General features: G+C 35.8%; 1 protein-coding gene across 1 annotated transcript in view; it reads left to right on the forward strand.

The window, feature by feature from the left end:
• The window catches only part of DIAPH2 (diaphanous related formin 2), a 199,070-nt gene that overhangs the window by 130,828 nt on the left and 51,683 nt on the right, over positions 1-16,559 (forward strand). The window contains 1 exon segment of the mRNA XM_027645135.1: positions 10,042-10,137. Within this exon segment, the coding sequence (XP_027500936.1) occupies positions 10,042-10,137 (96 nt within the window).

Here is a 16,559-nt window from a genome sequence, read left to right on the forward strand (position 1 = left end):
TGGCACCACAAATCTGGTTATTTTTGGTCTTACTTGAACTGACAGTGACACTGAGATAAGTTTTAGTGACTTACTCTGTTGCTTTGTATAGGTGACAAACTTTAATATAAGAGCATATAAAGATTAGTTTCAGTTTAACCATAATTTCAGTTTAACCATAAACAAAATATAAAATTAAATGCAGACGTAAACAGATTGTCTTTTTTTTACGAAGTCAAGTTTGTGGAGATTGCTAATGAGACTTTTCTAATGCATTCTATGGGCATTTGACTAATCTTAAATATTTCTCACCTCACCCACCGAAAAGTCCATAGTAATATGGACAAGCCCTTTTATGTAAATGGGAAAGAACCACCTAAATATCCCCTCATCACCCTTCCCTCTGCCAGTGTGCTTGAAGACACAGTGAGAGAGATTATTTAAACTGTCACTTAAGACAATGTAAACCAGTATGTTTTATTAGCTGTTACAAAGTGTGAAAAGCTCATTTAGATTCTGTTGTCGGTGAACTGGTCTGTATTTAAGGGCTGTAGCTCTCGCTTTGAAGTTACAACGCCTTAAATTGCCACTCCTCAGTAGATGAGAACATACCTGTCTCCATCCCTTAACTTTTTAAGCAGGTGAGGAGCAGACCACAGCTGACAGTGGCATAGATACCTCAGTACACTTGATAGCATTTTTTCATCCTGAAAGACTCTTCTTGTCGACAGAAAACTAAAGTTTAATTTTGCATTATAGCCTCTTTCACCGAAAATGCAAATATGTGAAGAACTGTACAAGGCCCAATGCACCGAAAGTGCCATTTAAATGACTGGTGTTTCTAAACCTATGACACAAAATAGTAAATTAGTTTAATACTTCTAATTTTTTTTTTCCACTTTCTAAATATATTGAATTATCCATTTCACATAGTACAATTGTAGTACCATGGTAGTAGGAGGGTGATATGTCCATCCTCACTGGATTCTATGACATTGATATTCCACTGACTTTTTTGCCAGGTAACTAATTTTTTTCTTAATGCATCTTCTTCTGTGTACTCATTCCTGCTTATATAAATAGTTTGTAAATTTGTCTAAGTGAATGTGACACAGAAGACTTAGAGGAAGGAGGCAGATGTCCTCTCAAGCTGTCATTTTGACAAGGTGATTTTCACCCGAAGGGGTGTTTTAACCTAACCCTCTTTTAGCTATTTCTCTAGCTGTGTCTTCAAGAATAACATTTTAACATATTGCTACAACCTTTGAGGTCAGAGCAATGGGGTTCCTACATTTTCCAGCCTTTTACCGTGTAGTTCTGTAATAAGGTTTTGGGGTTTTTTTGTTTTGTCACTGGCCATTCAGTGACAACTTTTTTTGAGGCCACTGGAGAATCCAGATTAGATTAGTTATAATTAAATGTTAGAATTAATATCATTTTCTTGACGTAACTGCAAAAAATTCAGTGTGGCCAGAATCAAGAATTGACCTGAATAATAGCCAGTGATGAAGTAACCCCAGAGCTCCTACAATTTTGAAGACCGATTTACTTAGTTTGGTGGGTTTGTGCTTTGTATAACTGAGATGCCGCGTAAATACTACATGTAAACTGATAAAAATCCTCCTAAATATTCCAAAATATGTAAAGATGAATGTAAACATCTTGAAAAACTGTAAAAATTACATTTCAAAAAAGTTATCAAAATTGTCAGCATTACGTGAGTTTTGCCAAGACAAGTAAATTGTTACATTGTCATGGAACTCTACTTACTTGAATTAATGTTTTTCAGAATAAATTTTAAACCATTATATATATACATATAATATTGATTTAAAGCTACCCCTTAAAATAATTTATCATGAGACTTGTTGCTTAATGTTATAACTTCCATTTTAAAAATTTTTACTATTAATGCATATTTCCCATTATGTTGTGCCTGCACCTCTCTTCCTGTGAGCTGTGGTGTAGTCAAAACCAGAGCAAGACATTCTAATTCTAGGACCTGTTGGACTTTGTTCTGCTGTGGGTACTGCTCCCCCTCCTCAGGTGTAGCTGTAGGGCTTGGGAATATTTGGTGTTCTTTTCAGTCTGCTTTTATTGATACATCTTTGTTATATTTCCCAGACTAATAAAGTATTTCTGTGTACCAGGATTCCTGGTGAAGTATTGGAGGCATAGAAAGATTTAAGTGCCTTACCCACACTCCTTAAGTTTCACAGTTCAAATCATGAACTATTCTTTCTCATTGTGGGAGATGAATTCTGAGGAAAAGCCCTTTATGACTTCTGCCTGATTAAACATCTGCAAAATCCTTGCAGCATTGCCTCCCTGTGCATATCTGAACCACAGAGAGAAAAGAAGAACGGGGGAGAGCTTTCTGGGAGCTGAAAAGTGTCAAACAGCAATTCTGATGCAAATGTTATTTAATCAGAAACAGTTTTGCTCTTCATTATATCTGATTACTATGCCAATTAAAATCACCTTTTAACTACCAGTATTAGGATAAAAGATAGAATGAGCTTTCTCAGTCCCAATTAGTATTGAATTAATTGTTTTGAAGACATATTAACATTCTTTCCTAATGAGATGAAGATAATGGAAGTGAAGTTCTGTGCTAGTGGTTGATGGATATTCCTACTTTCCCTTTTCAAGTGCCCTTATATAAGAATTCATATGCTATTTATTCAGATTGGTATGTTCTAGTATGAGCAGTAATTCTGCTGGGTTTCCTTCAAGTGTTGTTCCACTTGAACTGACTGGTGCAGGGTATAATTCCAGAGATTACTTTTGCTACACTTTCCTAATGATTCTGTGCTTTTCTGGTTGGTTTGTCTTCCTTCCAAGTCCTTTAATACAAACAGAAATCCATACTAAGTTTATTATGAGTTACATAACATTTTGGAAGTGTCTCAACCTTGATCATTTGGATTTACATATTGGCTGGTGATTGCATGGGGTACCTGGTGTGGTAAAACCTGGGGCTTATGTACCTTTTAAAGATTATTAGTTTGTGGTGCTGGATGTCAGTGAGGCAAGTGTTACATTTCCTTTGGGAAGTCATTGTTTTTCATATTGATGTCAATGGTCTGTTTGAATATGCTACACACTTCCTGAAAGCTAATGCTGACAGAAAACCTTGGGTAGAACTTGATTACAGGTATTGTGCCTTATCCTTAGGTATCATATGGTTGTTTTTATTTCTCTTTTTTTTTTTTTGAGCTGCACAATCTTTCCCTTCCCACATAGAGGCAATCTCTTCCCATTTGTTCCTCAGTAATCCATGTTGCAGCCTATTTTAAGTGTAGTGCAAGTCATCCTTGTGAGGGGCAGCAGCCTGTGCAGGATGAGGCCCCAGGGACAATGCGGAGGAGTTTCAGTTAAGCCCATTCCTGCCAAACCAGACCTTGACCACCCCAATATTTTCTGAAAATGTAAAGGTGTGTGCATTTCAAAAATTGTTTTCAATAACCTGCCAGTGCAACAAAGCAGTTTTTTTTTTCCTTTTATTAACTTCATGTAAGCCTGAGATCATGTTATCATAAACAATATGCTTAATTGGTCTGTAAGCAAGGATTTGCCTTGTTTTTTACAAGCTGACGTGAGATAGAGGTTCACTTATCAGTCATCCTGTCCTAACTTCTTCTTCTTTAATTAAGAAGTAAATAAGAGTCATGAGACACCACTCTAGTGCAAACTGCTGAGGAAGACTGCTTCCTGTAGATATTTATTATGCATGCAAAATGAATTTAGCAAATGAATAAAATGCAAATAGATGAGGTGAACACAAAAACGCTTTCTGGAAAGACACTGAAAGCTGACCTTTTTAAGTGAATATAATGCAATTAAAAATTCTGGTGGTGGTTAAGAATAAAAAGTCTTGTTTAAAAGTTTCTACAGGACACACATTGGACTTTGAAAAGTGCTTAAAAAGTTTAAAGCAAAACAGGGTAGTGCAAGGTGTGAATAGATTTGGAACCCTTTGGAGAAACAGGCAGACAGTGTGTGTTGCTTAAAATGGTATTTGACTGGACTCTTTCAGTAAGGGCACAAATTTATGAAAAATATCCTGTAAAGTTCCTGTAAACTTTTGCTGAAATAACTGTGCAATACTGACACTGTCTATTAACTTAGATTAGTTTGCAATTAGTATATCTGGAATAATGAGTAGATGATGTTTTGCAAGTGTGTATGGAAAATACTAGAAAATAAAAGTGCACCAGCAAAATATATGGGTATTCCTGTAGTAATCAGTGCAGACAATAAAAAGGGAGGGCAACAAAGCACTCCAGAAACAAGAGCATGTTGCCAGGGCCTTTCAGAGCTGTGAATCTGCATTGAGGAAACCAAATATCCAGGAGATGGATCGTGTTTTGGATGCATGGGCTGAGCTCTGTGGCTTCAAGTGCCATTTCTGTAGTTCTAAGTCATTCAAGTAACTTAAAAAGCCCAAACTCTTTTAGTGTTTCTTTTTGCCATCAGTAGTGCTACCCAAGTCTTTATATTTCATTTAAGAACAGTATTTATTGGGAATTTTTAATGTTCTAGTTTCCTCTAATCTCCTTTCTAGTGCAAACTGAAAAAGCAGTTTTCCTGAGAAACTCTGCTAGAAGACCTTTTTTCTTATGTTTTTAGAGAAGATAATATGCTAAAGGCTGAGGTAAAGCTTTGTGCTATGGAGGTCACAAAAAAACTGGAATTGATCTCTCCAAGTTTCTAATTCTTCCAATCTATATCAGAAAGTTGTGGTTCTGAATCCCTTCTCTAGAGTGCTGTTGAAGAAGGTTAAGGGCCTGTTTTTAGGACAATTTGATGCAATTGTTTAGAGGAGATCAACTCCTATGATATTGAAATCATCAGTTGGCCACTCCCACAGAAGCAAGTTCAAGAATTCTTACTGGATTAAACCAGAAGTTCAGTATTCCCATCTTTATGTAAAGTCTATGAGAGAACTCTGATTCTATGAATATTTATCATCCATGGTTCAGGTTAGTCCCTAATCAGAGCATCAGCACATGTTTTCTAGTGTGAACTGTCAGTGCTGCTCCTTTAACTGCAAGAATTGTTCTTAAAGCCTCGCAGGCTACAAGTGACTGAACATATTTCCATTTTCAACATGAAGTTTTTGTAATAGTTGTTCTTAAAAAATTAAGACAAGACTTGTCTTGGCTCAGCTGTAGCTTTTGTTGCTCCTCAGGTTAACAAAAGAATGACCTGTGCATTTTTTGTCAACTTCAATTTTAATTTTAATCATATGGGTTATAAATAGATCAGAACATTATTTTGAATTTAATATTAGCAGGTGGGAGTGTTGGGGTCTCTTTTTGAGGTTTAGATGAGATTTCTCAGAAAGTGATAAAGGAATGTAATATTGACAAAAAAGGATTCTAAATCTAACTTAAGGGTCATATTTCATAAGGAGCCAGCAGTGACAACCAAGAGAAATATTTTATCTTCATCTCCATGTTGAAATGGTTCCTCTGTTTCAGGGGAACTCTTGAAACAGAAAATGGCTACAGAAGCAAGTGAAAGATTGTGTTTGCTCTGTGAAAAATAAGATAAAGTAAACATTCTTCATCATTTGCTGGTGTTTGTTTTCTTCCTTTAACAACACTGTCCTCATGGTTAATTTAGCAATGTACAGATTGTGCTAAAATAAATTGCCTACCTTTGCTGCAGAATCTTAGTTCTACATCTATGTCAGGTATAGTCATGATGCAGTCCAGGGGCAGGCTGTTGAAATAATTATTTTTAAAAATGGAGATACTTTAATCCCTCTGCTATGTTCCAGAGGCAGGTTAAATATATACTCTATATACTTATTTGTGTTGGGTAAAAGACTTGATGTGCTTTATCTCTGGTCTCTGTTAACTGCCTGGGTTGGTTTTATGTGAATTCTCATACAGTGGATACAAGTTATCACACCAGTCAGGTGGTAATTCAGCCTTGTTTCTTTGGTCACCTCTTTATATTGGAGCTCTTGGTCATTCCCTGTTGAAGAGCTCCTTGCTTGCCCCTCAAGTTACACATATTTGTGGCATTATGTCAATTGATTTTATTCTTCCAAATCTTATGCATGTTCTAATCTTATCCTCCAAAATATTAGTATTTCCTATCTGTATGTTGTGATGGCCAATCCACTGATTAGGTTTTCAGAAAAAAGATCAGATGAACTCTCAGTTCAAGCTTCATATCTATAAACAGCCCTTTGTTGTTATTTAGCCAGATATTTTTGCTAATGACCATCTTTTCACCTTGCACTAGTAAATTAAGCAGCCATTATATCAAATACTGAACACCAGATAAATGAGAGAGAGAAATTGTCTAGAAATTTTCTGCCAAATGAAGTGCAGGATATTGTGTTAAGAGAAATTATAAACTGTAAATTTAGTCTAATATTTGTGGCAGAGCTATACTGTCATCATCTTCTGTTCTGCTGTATTCAAAACTTGTTTGAAACATCTTTTATGCTACTGGCCAAAGACTATCATAGTGGTTTGTTTTCCAGCTGAGGTTTTGTTATTTTTCTTACAAACAAATTCTACATTTGCTGTTCTCAGATGGTAACAGTAGGTATTTGGTCATTTCAGTGGCCTGTTAATCTCTATAATTAAAAATAGAGATTTGCCATTTGCTTCCACATCAGCTGAGAGGACTTTATATAAGCTGATTTGTCATTACTCATCTGTGGTCATGTATCTATCTTGTCTTTGTTCCAAGGGGTTGTGCTGCTGACGTGCATTAACGTTGAAGTGAAAAGTTCAGCCAGTATCCATCTCGAGCAGTAGTCACTGTTCTGTTTGTAATCACTCCCCACCCTTTTACACATCCAAATCTGCAGTCTCTGATTTAATTTCCTGTGGTTTATCAGGGGTCTCCTTTTTGAAATTGGCACTCCAGTTCTAGAGCACTAATGTTTAGAGTCATATATAACACAAAACTCTGACCACAAATACTAAACACTTAATGAGACCAATTCATTTAAAGTCTATTGTTATTTATAAAAGTCAAGCGTAAAATCCAGAGTATCGCCCTTATACACAGCAAATTTGTTCATAGACTGACTATATGACTGTTCCTCAGCATTCATAAGCAGATGGACCTTATGCCAATTTTTTCCATATACACTTTCACCTTAATGCACAACAAGTCCTATTTCTTTTTCCCTTCTTCTGTTCTGTTTCCCACAACTGGTCAAAAATTATGAAAAGCTGAGGTATCTTGATATTAAGATTCCCTGCTCATCTCAAATATGCCTTTATTTGTTCGTTGCATCGTATTTTTTTTTCTTTGTCTGTGCCTCAGCTTGCCTGGGGCTCTCCACCAGTGTAAGAAGCAATAATATTGCTCTTTGGAAGAAGAAGAACTATTTTTGTCTTTATCATTAAAAGTGGCCAAAATCTGTTGACTAACACTGGTCTAAATTATGGGACCTGCAAGAGGACAAGTATTTCTGTAATCTCCCAAAAACTCACCCATTTTCAAAACAGACTAAACCAAATCTGCAGTAGAATATTAGTGTAAAATCCAAATTAAAACAAATGGGGCTTGTAGTTAACACGTCAGTTAATGATTAAGAATTCTTTTGCCTTTTCAGCCCTGTTTAATACCTATAGTGAATCTGGCTCTTTGCTAAGGCTAATCAAAGCAAATTGCCAATTTTTTTGCTTGTGTGCACACATATGCTCTCTCTTAATTGCTTGGGGCTTACTTGAAAAGACACAAGGAGGAAGAAAATTACTTGTTCCAGGTGACACTCCTGTCCTTGTGTACAATGAAAGATATCTAAAAAAGGAATAATGATTATGTATTTTATTTCTGCTGACAGGAATGTTGGAAATAAGTTTTTTTCATTTTGAAACTTCTGGCAGATTTTATCTTTGTTTCTGGTTTGTGTCTACAAGTTGCTGCAGGTAGTATAAAAATAGGCAAATAGGAGATGGTAATATGCAAAGTACAGCAGAAAGAACTGTGGGGGAAAGACTGAAATTTCTGTTGAATTTTATTTATGAATTTTAATGAAGGCTCGCTGAAAATGCAGTTCCTTGTCCAGTTCCCATTTATCATCTGACGACTTTGATTAAGATGCAGTGCTGTGATCAGACCTAACATGAATTTTACTTTGAGAAGTTAAAAATCCTATCACTGTGTTCTACAGCTTCCTTAATACATGTGCCTTTATAATGTGTATTTTGGTATCCCAAAAATAGGGTGGGTTTTGGCAGTTGCAGTAATTAGCAGGTAGAGCAGCAGACTCAGCAAAAAAAGAAGTGGAAGACTGCATAAACATTCATGAAGTATTGAAGGATTTTTGTCTTTTTTAATAAACTGCCAACTCTTAACTTTTAATGAGGATCGAACAATATTGTTTTTCTACACATAAAATATTCCAACATATTAACTAGTTCTGTGCTTTGCAGTCACCTTCATTAAATGTTTCAGACCAACTTGATGTGTATTAGTTTGGACAAAGTGTATTCACAGACCTTTGATTTTGAAAATAAATTTAATACAAGGACAACAACAAATCAATGAATAAGCATGTGTACGATAAGAAGCACAAAGCAAAATAATTATGTTGTACAGTTTAAAGAAAATTTTGGCTTTGTATGTGAGTGTGAATTGAGAGGAGCTAATTTACTTATTTATTTTGCAGGAGCATAATTGTTTAAGACTTTAAGATGGAATGTAATTAAAACTGGTATTTCAGAGTCTTTTGCTGGTTACTGCACTTGCACTGCTCCCTTTCATCTTACTCTGGGGAGAACTTTATGTATGTGTTCTATAGTATATAAAATGGTTTAAGTTACATTGATGTATAATTTAAATTCATCATGTAGTTATACTTATGATCATCATGTAGAAATTTGAACCAAGTACTGTTTTAGGATTGGCATGCTCTTTTATCAGCTCTGGATTTAGTCTAATAAACCTAAATGTAATAGAGAACCAGGACAAAATAGCTTATTCATTAATAAGCCTCTTTTAAACTTGAACATTTGAGAACTTGAATGTGCATTTAACCTCCTACACTTTGTGTGAGTCAGAAGTTTTTTACCATAATGTAATTTTTTTGCATAAAGTGATGATCTTCCCACTCTGTGATGGGGAAATTTATATTAACTTGAAGTCTGAGAGATGTGAATAAAATGTCCACCTACCTGCTGAGTCTAGCCTATATTTTAGTTCTGGGTTATAACATAGATACAAGAACAGAAAGAGGCATTCATCAATAGTTTTGTAACATTGCAGTTCTTTGACCTCTATTTCTCATGCTGCTGAATGCTGCTATGAACTGTTATTAACAGATTGAAATGCAAAGGAATTTTAAGGCTGAAATATATAAAAAGAAGTAATTTTTCTACTCAGATTTCTGTAATACACCATAAAGTCCAGCAATTTAAAGGCTGCAGGTTGGCTTGGCTATGAAAAAAAGCAGAAGAAAAAATTTAGCAGAAGTAAAATTCAGCTTTTAAGAAATTTTACCCTGCATGATTCTCCCCTCTTTGTTCTTGAATATTACTTGAACGTCATCCATGGTTTGAGGTTAGATGTGTAGTATATGACATACATTGTATAGGTAATTTTTTTTCCAAGGATTTAGTGAATCATGAGGTTGGGAGGCAGCATATAAAATATTCACCGTGCTATGATATGGAACTTCCTGCCATTCAGTGTCATCAGATTTTCCATGTGCATTGATTAAATCAAAAAGAGATGACCTGTTTCCACTTCAGGAAAGTCTTAAAATATTTTAGCAGTGAAGCAGCAGTCATTCACCAGCAGTTGTCTATCTACAAGCTGAAGATGTCATCAATAATGCAGAAGATAACATCTCCAAGTTGAAAGAACAGTAGGATTGGCATCAATTTTGCTTAATAGAGCATCATACACCAACTAGACAGTGATACCTGAGGCACTGACAGCATCCATTACCTTAAAATGTGTATGTCTCTTACTCGGAAGCATTATGTAAACTTGACAACATTTCTACTTTTTTTTTTCTTTCTCAAGTGTCTGATTTCAGTTGCACTGATATTAATATGATTTTTCTGCTCTTCTCAGAGGGTGATGAGACAGGAGTGATGGACAGTCTGCTGGAGGCCTTGCAGTCAGGAGCAGCATTCAGAGATCGCAGGAAACGAACCCCAAGACCACAAGGTAAGAGGATGCTTTCTGTAAACTTTTACTTATAAACCAAGTGGGCTAAAGTTGCTTTGCAAAGGTTTACCATCAGTTTTCACTGAAACCCATGGGGCTGCTGTTGGGCATTGAGCTACTGTGAAAACTCAGCGTGCCCTTTGTGATCATGGATTGTTAACTTGTAGCTCTATCTTCAGGCTCTAAGGTATGACAAGCACTCCTGTTGTGATTGAAATGGTGTTTAAATATTACTGCCCAGAGTATGTTTGTCTTAATTTTTCAAACCGTAAGTATAATTAATTTATTGTAGGTGGTGCCATGAAAAATATCAGCTTCTTAACAAATTCTTTAAAAATTCGGGTGTTTAGCTGACTGTCATTTTCAAGCACTGGTCTTAGATATGTTCTGGTTTGGTAGGAAGTTACAGTATTTTTAGTCTTAAAAGTAAAATTACATTAATATAGCTTCACTTTCCTGTGGAAGACAATTGTATTGTACTGAATTTAGTCTGGTTCACTGAGCAATTGCTTCTTCTGCAAAGTTGATTTTGAGAAAATTTGAGAGGAAGTTAAGCAATGGCAGAATTTCCTCTGTTCAGTTCCCTGCTTATGATATACCAGTGGCACACAGTTTGTGAAATGCATTTAGTCTACAATTACTTTTCACCAAAGCTCATGGTAGTATACTGTCGTTTGCAATTTTTCTTTTAAAATATGTCTTACAGTAAAAAAATACAGTCTTAAAAATCTACGTTTGAAGTTATTTGGCATAAAATTAAAAACTTGTGTTGGATATGTGTTTCTAAAGGTTTGGCAAAAGGGAGTTATCTTATAAATAAGCTGTGTTTATCCATCTAATCCTGAGTGAGCTGAGGTTAGATTCCTGTTGGCTGATAATTTTTTTTTTTTTTTAGAGGAACAGAAGAGTAAAGGCAAATTCTACTACCCTCTTTAGCTAGCCAAGATAGTGCATAATTATTTTTAATTTACCATATGCATGATCTTATAAAAAAAATTTTAAAAAAACTACTTAATTTGTTTGTACTAAGAAGTGAATTCTGCTACAGTTCCAATATCATTCTTAATTCAGAGCTTGTTTCTGCTCTCAGATCAGACGTGAAACAACTCCTCGATCAAAATATGTTTTTTTCCATATCTTGAGAAATATCATTGTGAGAGATGGTTTATCTGTGCTGGGACATGAGGAGAGATTTGTCACCAAGTGGTGAAAAAGAAAAGCTTCCCAGGGACCAGAGGAGATTGCACAAAATCTGCTGCAGCTGAGAAAACCAAGAAGATGATTGAACCTGAGTCCAAAACCAGTGACTCCTGCAAGAATAGGGGACAGAGCTAATTAAAAATCCCTTTCATTGCCCTTCTGGTTTATGTAGTTACTTTGACTTCTGTGTTTGAAATTTCATTGATATTCAGTTGATATTCCAGTGGGGGCTGGCTTTTAATTTTAAGGAACTGATTGACTTGGAGAACTTACTGTGAGAGAAGGATGAGGTCATCCATTTCCCAGCTTTGGCCACCCATAAGTCTCCTATAAGTGAAGAAGACCATTATGTAAAATTTTCAAGAGTAGCTTAAAATTTAACAGAGAGGCAATAAATGTGAGTCCTAGCCAAATATCTGATTTAAACTTTTATGTAAATCTTCTCATGTACTTTAGGCACATATATGACATCTAATCAGTAACTTGTTTGCACACCAGAAGATGTTTGAAAATGTGTCTTTTCTTCACATTTCTAAGCAGTGAACTATAGCATTAAACAGCACATCTCTCCTTCCAAAGTGGAAGGATCAGTGACAGTTTCCTCCTTGTGCCATCAGTATAGTCTGAATATTCAGCAGAGTTTCATCATGAGATTTTAGTAAACAGTTCGCTCCAAGCCTCCTTGGGTTCAATAGAAGGAAGAAAAAGCAAGTGAAAGCTATGGAAAGAAGAGGCTGGGGGATTTCTGAGCTTGCTGGGTCACATGATTGCAAACGGTATGGGACTGTCTATAAGTAGTGCACAGTGTAGGAGTTTTCTGTAAGTTGAGAACTTTCTGCACTCCCTCTGTGGTCAGCCTGAATTCAGAGCACACATGAGAGGGAAAATAAGAGAAAAGAAAGGTGCTGCTGTTTCCAAAGTTACACTTGTCCAGGAAAGTTCTGAGCTTTAACTTGTCTTGATTTGACCATCATGATCTGAGAAGAAAAATTGTTGTTTTCTACCTGTTTGGACACTGATCTAATTTTTCTGTGTCAGCTGTGGCTGGTGGTTTAGTTATGATCAAAACCAACTCTGCTTGCTTACTTTGGAAGTTTTGTTAATTACTTGGTAACAGGTGGCCCCCACAGAAAGACAAGAAAACCCAAACAAACAAACCCAAAAACCCCAAAAACACCCCACAAACAAGAAAACTACCCCCAACAATGAAAATTTGGCTTTTGTTGTTTTCTTCCAGTGTTGTCACAAAGTAGATTTCAAGGAGCAAACTGTAGAATCACTCCTAGTGGCATTTTTGATCAGTTTGGGTCAAAACCCATGACCATCCAGAAAACCCCCCTGTGCAATGGCATATGTTCCCTGCTAGCTTTAGGTGAGTGGGTTGGACCTAGGAGGGATTAATTAATTTGGATAACAGAGCTCCAAGTACTATAGACTGACAACTAGTCCAGAAGAGTGTCATTCTACCAGACACCTACTCAATTAGCCTGTGTTACAGAGGTCACTGCTGGACCTCATAGAATATATTTGTGCCATGTCTTTAAAATGTTTAAAGATTGAGAGACTGACCAGGTGAGAGGTGGAGACAGGAAGTGGTGCTCTATTCATGTGGAGTGGCCTCACTGCACAGGGGGGACTGCTCAATGTTACAGTTTTCCTGATGGGTAAAAAAAAAAATAAATGGTTAGTTTGGAAAAATAAATCTCCTTTGAAATATGTTTAGCTGCATTATGTTTGTTTGCTAAGCCTGTAAATGAAAAACTGCACCTTAATGAGTTGCATTACAACCATGGACTTTTCCAGTAAAAGTTGTTTTGTTATCAGGTCATGGAAGTAAAAATAAAAAAATTCCTGTCCCCCTCCCCTAGTTTTTTGTTTCATTGTACTCCTGTGCATTCTTTCTCATGTAGATTTTTCAGTGTGCTAAAAGTTTGTGTGGTTTCTCTCTCCTAAGCTTATTCCTGTATCTTTATTGTTTCTAACTACTGGATTTTAAGTAGAGAGATTGTCCTTTCAGTAGACTGCTTTGCTTATAGAGGCTCTACAATAATAATTAGAAATAAATTTCTAAAAGTGTTTCCTTCTCTTCCAAAAATATACTTGGGTTTTGCAAGTTTGCCAATATTGGCATAATAAAGAACAGTATTAGGTGGCATTTATCACAGGGTATCTCTTTAAAATGTGCATCCAGCATTACTGTTGCACAATTATCCCTGCCCTTTTTTCTGGCCTTGGGATATGAAATTATTAAAAGAAGACCAATTCAGGAATATTTTCTCTCTAAATTAGTTTAAACAAATTTCTGCATGGAGCTAACTATTCTGTTAGGGTTCTTTCTGTTAAGCTTCTAAGTTTTTTGCCATGGAATTTAATTTCTTTAAGAAATGTTAATAACTAGTGCCCTCTCCCATATATCCGAACTATCACAACCACAGTGACACCATGTGCAATGATTTCTGCAGGTTTTCACTACTGGGAATGCTTTTAAAAAGTAGGTACATATTACAGTGAAGTTCATCAGAATTCTAATAAAAAGGTTATATTTTTACAGACAGAGCTATTGTTAAAATGAAGGCTGACTTTCTCATCTACCTTGCTAAACTAATTTTACCTTTGCATTGGTTATATTAAATAAAATCTTTAGAGTTAGTTAGGTTTCTAAGTGCACAATCCTTGTTTTCTAAATCACATTCAAATAAAAATTTTCAAAGAGTATCTGCTTTACTGAAAACATTGTGAGTCATTTTGTGACAGTTGTGTAAATAAACTGATTTTTCACACTACTTCTGTGAATTGATGAGAATATTATCAGTGTTAAAATGCAAAAATGTGGTAGGTGCACTTGATTTGTGCTCAGTTAAGATGGTGTGTGAGTGACCTTGTTTGCTGTCTTTCAGATTAACAGTGTCATCACCTTTAGCATTAAGTATCTGTTATGAAGTTGGAAATATCCATAATGGCCTATAAAAATGCTAACCTCGAGTTTAGAAATCAGTATGTATGTTAAAGTATTTCTTCATCTTTTCAAATATTTTTACTTTGAGAAACTGAGTATTTAAAAGCATGTTTGCTACTTCAGTTGTGTAGTGAAGGATTTTTGCTTACAGTCAAGTATTGTGGACTAATGAGACTTACACATGTGATCCAAGTGCTTCAAAATTACCACATCTCTAATAGGAAGAGCTAAACAAGGATCACCAATAATAAACTTACTCATTTTACCATCACAGCATTATTGTGAGATTTAAGTTTGCTTTTACTTCTAAATATAAATATGGGTACCATTCAAATCAAGTCTCAGCAAATTACCTTGGTCCAGAGAGCTCCATAAACAGTCCCAAAGCTATTTAAAAATAGGTATTTGTGGTATAATCTATTTTTACTGTGTATGCATTTTGGCTTATGGTTTTTGTAATTAAAGGAGTAGTGTTAGATAATACATTTTTGGTAGCTCAGCATGAAAGAAAGAGCTGTAGAATGTGGAGGTTTTGCTTGACACTGGAAGGTGTCTCTCCCCATGACAGGGGGGTTGGAACTAGATGATTTTTAAGGTCTCTTTCAACCCAAACCATTCTCTGATTCTGTGACATTCCAGAGGAACTCCACTTACAAGCAGGATGAAGGAGAAGTGGTAAAAAAGGGACTAAAATAGACTTTAACATCCAGCCTGCTTAGATTGGATTCTCCAGGTTTTTAGATGGACAACACCTCTGAGCATGAAAGGAATGAAGAGGCTCTGGAAACACCTCATGAGCCAATAACAGGATGAACATAAAGACAGAAATTCAAGAATTCCATGCATTTGCATAATTGCTTTCACCTCTATTGGTTTGTTACCCTTCTCTGAAGCAAGTGCTGAAGATTGACTAGTTGTCTTTAAAATTGATTTTCTGAACTTGGTATGCTGGAGATTGTTCACATGTTGACACAGAGCATGTAGACTATTTATGAATGTTTAGTAAACAAGACAGATAAGTGAGATTGAGAACTCTGGACTTGGTATATATTGCTGCTGCTTTGTCTGACAAATTCTAAGTTTTCATTTGCAATTTAATTTTTTTTCCAAGACTTCCCAAGAATTTTACTTGACTAAATGAAAATATGCCATTAAATGACAAAACCATATGCACATTCTGGAAAAAAAAATAAGTTACTGATAGGTAAATGTAACTATCTACCTCTGAGTTTGCCATTCATCTAAAGCTTTTTATAACTTACATATGCTAAAGAGAGTTATGTACCCCTTGCTTTTGTTAGTTCAAGTGCTTCAAAATGCGTTTCAGCATTTCAGTGTAGTATGAAAAGTTTTCCTTGTAAGTTCTTTCAGAATAGTGTTATGTAAAATTGTACAAGTATCGGAACATTTTTCAAGTTTTAGCATTTTAAAAAATCAACACTGGTGGTACTTTACTCGTCGAATTGTCCTAATGTCCAAAAATAGAAGGTTCCAAATTTTGTGCACATTTTGTGTACATTGTCCATTAATGATGATAAGAATTACATGGAAGTGCTGAGGATTGTTCTGCAGCCTCATGGCGTTTGGAAGGTACATCGTGTAACATCTGACCATGTACCAGCCAGGTGCAGGACTGTGCCAGGTGCTTCAGACCTTGGAACTGAGTGTTATATTTATTTATTTAGAGTTGGTTTTGTTTCATCACAGGACCCTGCAGGTACCCCGGGCAGCTGTAGAGGTCATACAGATTATATATTATGGAGTTTCTTTTTCTGAGAAGAGTTGACTTGGCACAACTTCTTCCGAAACTACTGAAATCTCTTAGAATTCCAAAAGCCTTTTTGAATATCCTATGCCATGAAATGGAGTTTTAGAAATAAAACCAAGGTTTTCTGAGAATCAGGGAATTCTTCATCAGCCTCTGGAAAAGAGTAATCCAGGAGGAGGCTACCAAGGGCACCTGGTAGAATTTCGTATGAGTTGGAAGTCACCCACCATTCTGAATTTATTTATTTTTTAATTCACACTGAATCTGAAAACTGTTCTATTTTAATGAGGTGTGTCCTGCTAGATGGTAAGGCCTACCTTTCCAGAGATTGATAGCTGAGTTTGGGCTACATATTTATGCAGTAGCTGAAGTTAGAGAAACTTCTTTTGCACACAGAGAAAGGATATTCATGCATTAATTTACCAACTACATGAGTAGTAATGAACGATATGCAAGGCTAACTTAATTTGCATTTGGCCATTTGAATTTTCTTTGTCA

Source organism: Corapipo altera, unplaced genomic scaffold (assembly GCF_003945725.1).
Source record: "Corapipo altera isolate COAL_440 unplaced genomic scaffold, ASM394572v1 65, whole genome shotgun sequence".
NCBI lineage: Eukaryota > Metazoa > Chordata > Aves > Passeriformes > Pipridae > Corapipo > Corapipo altera.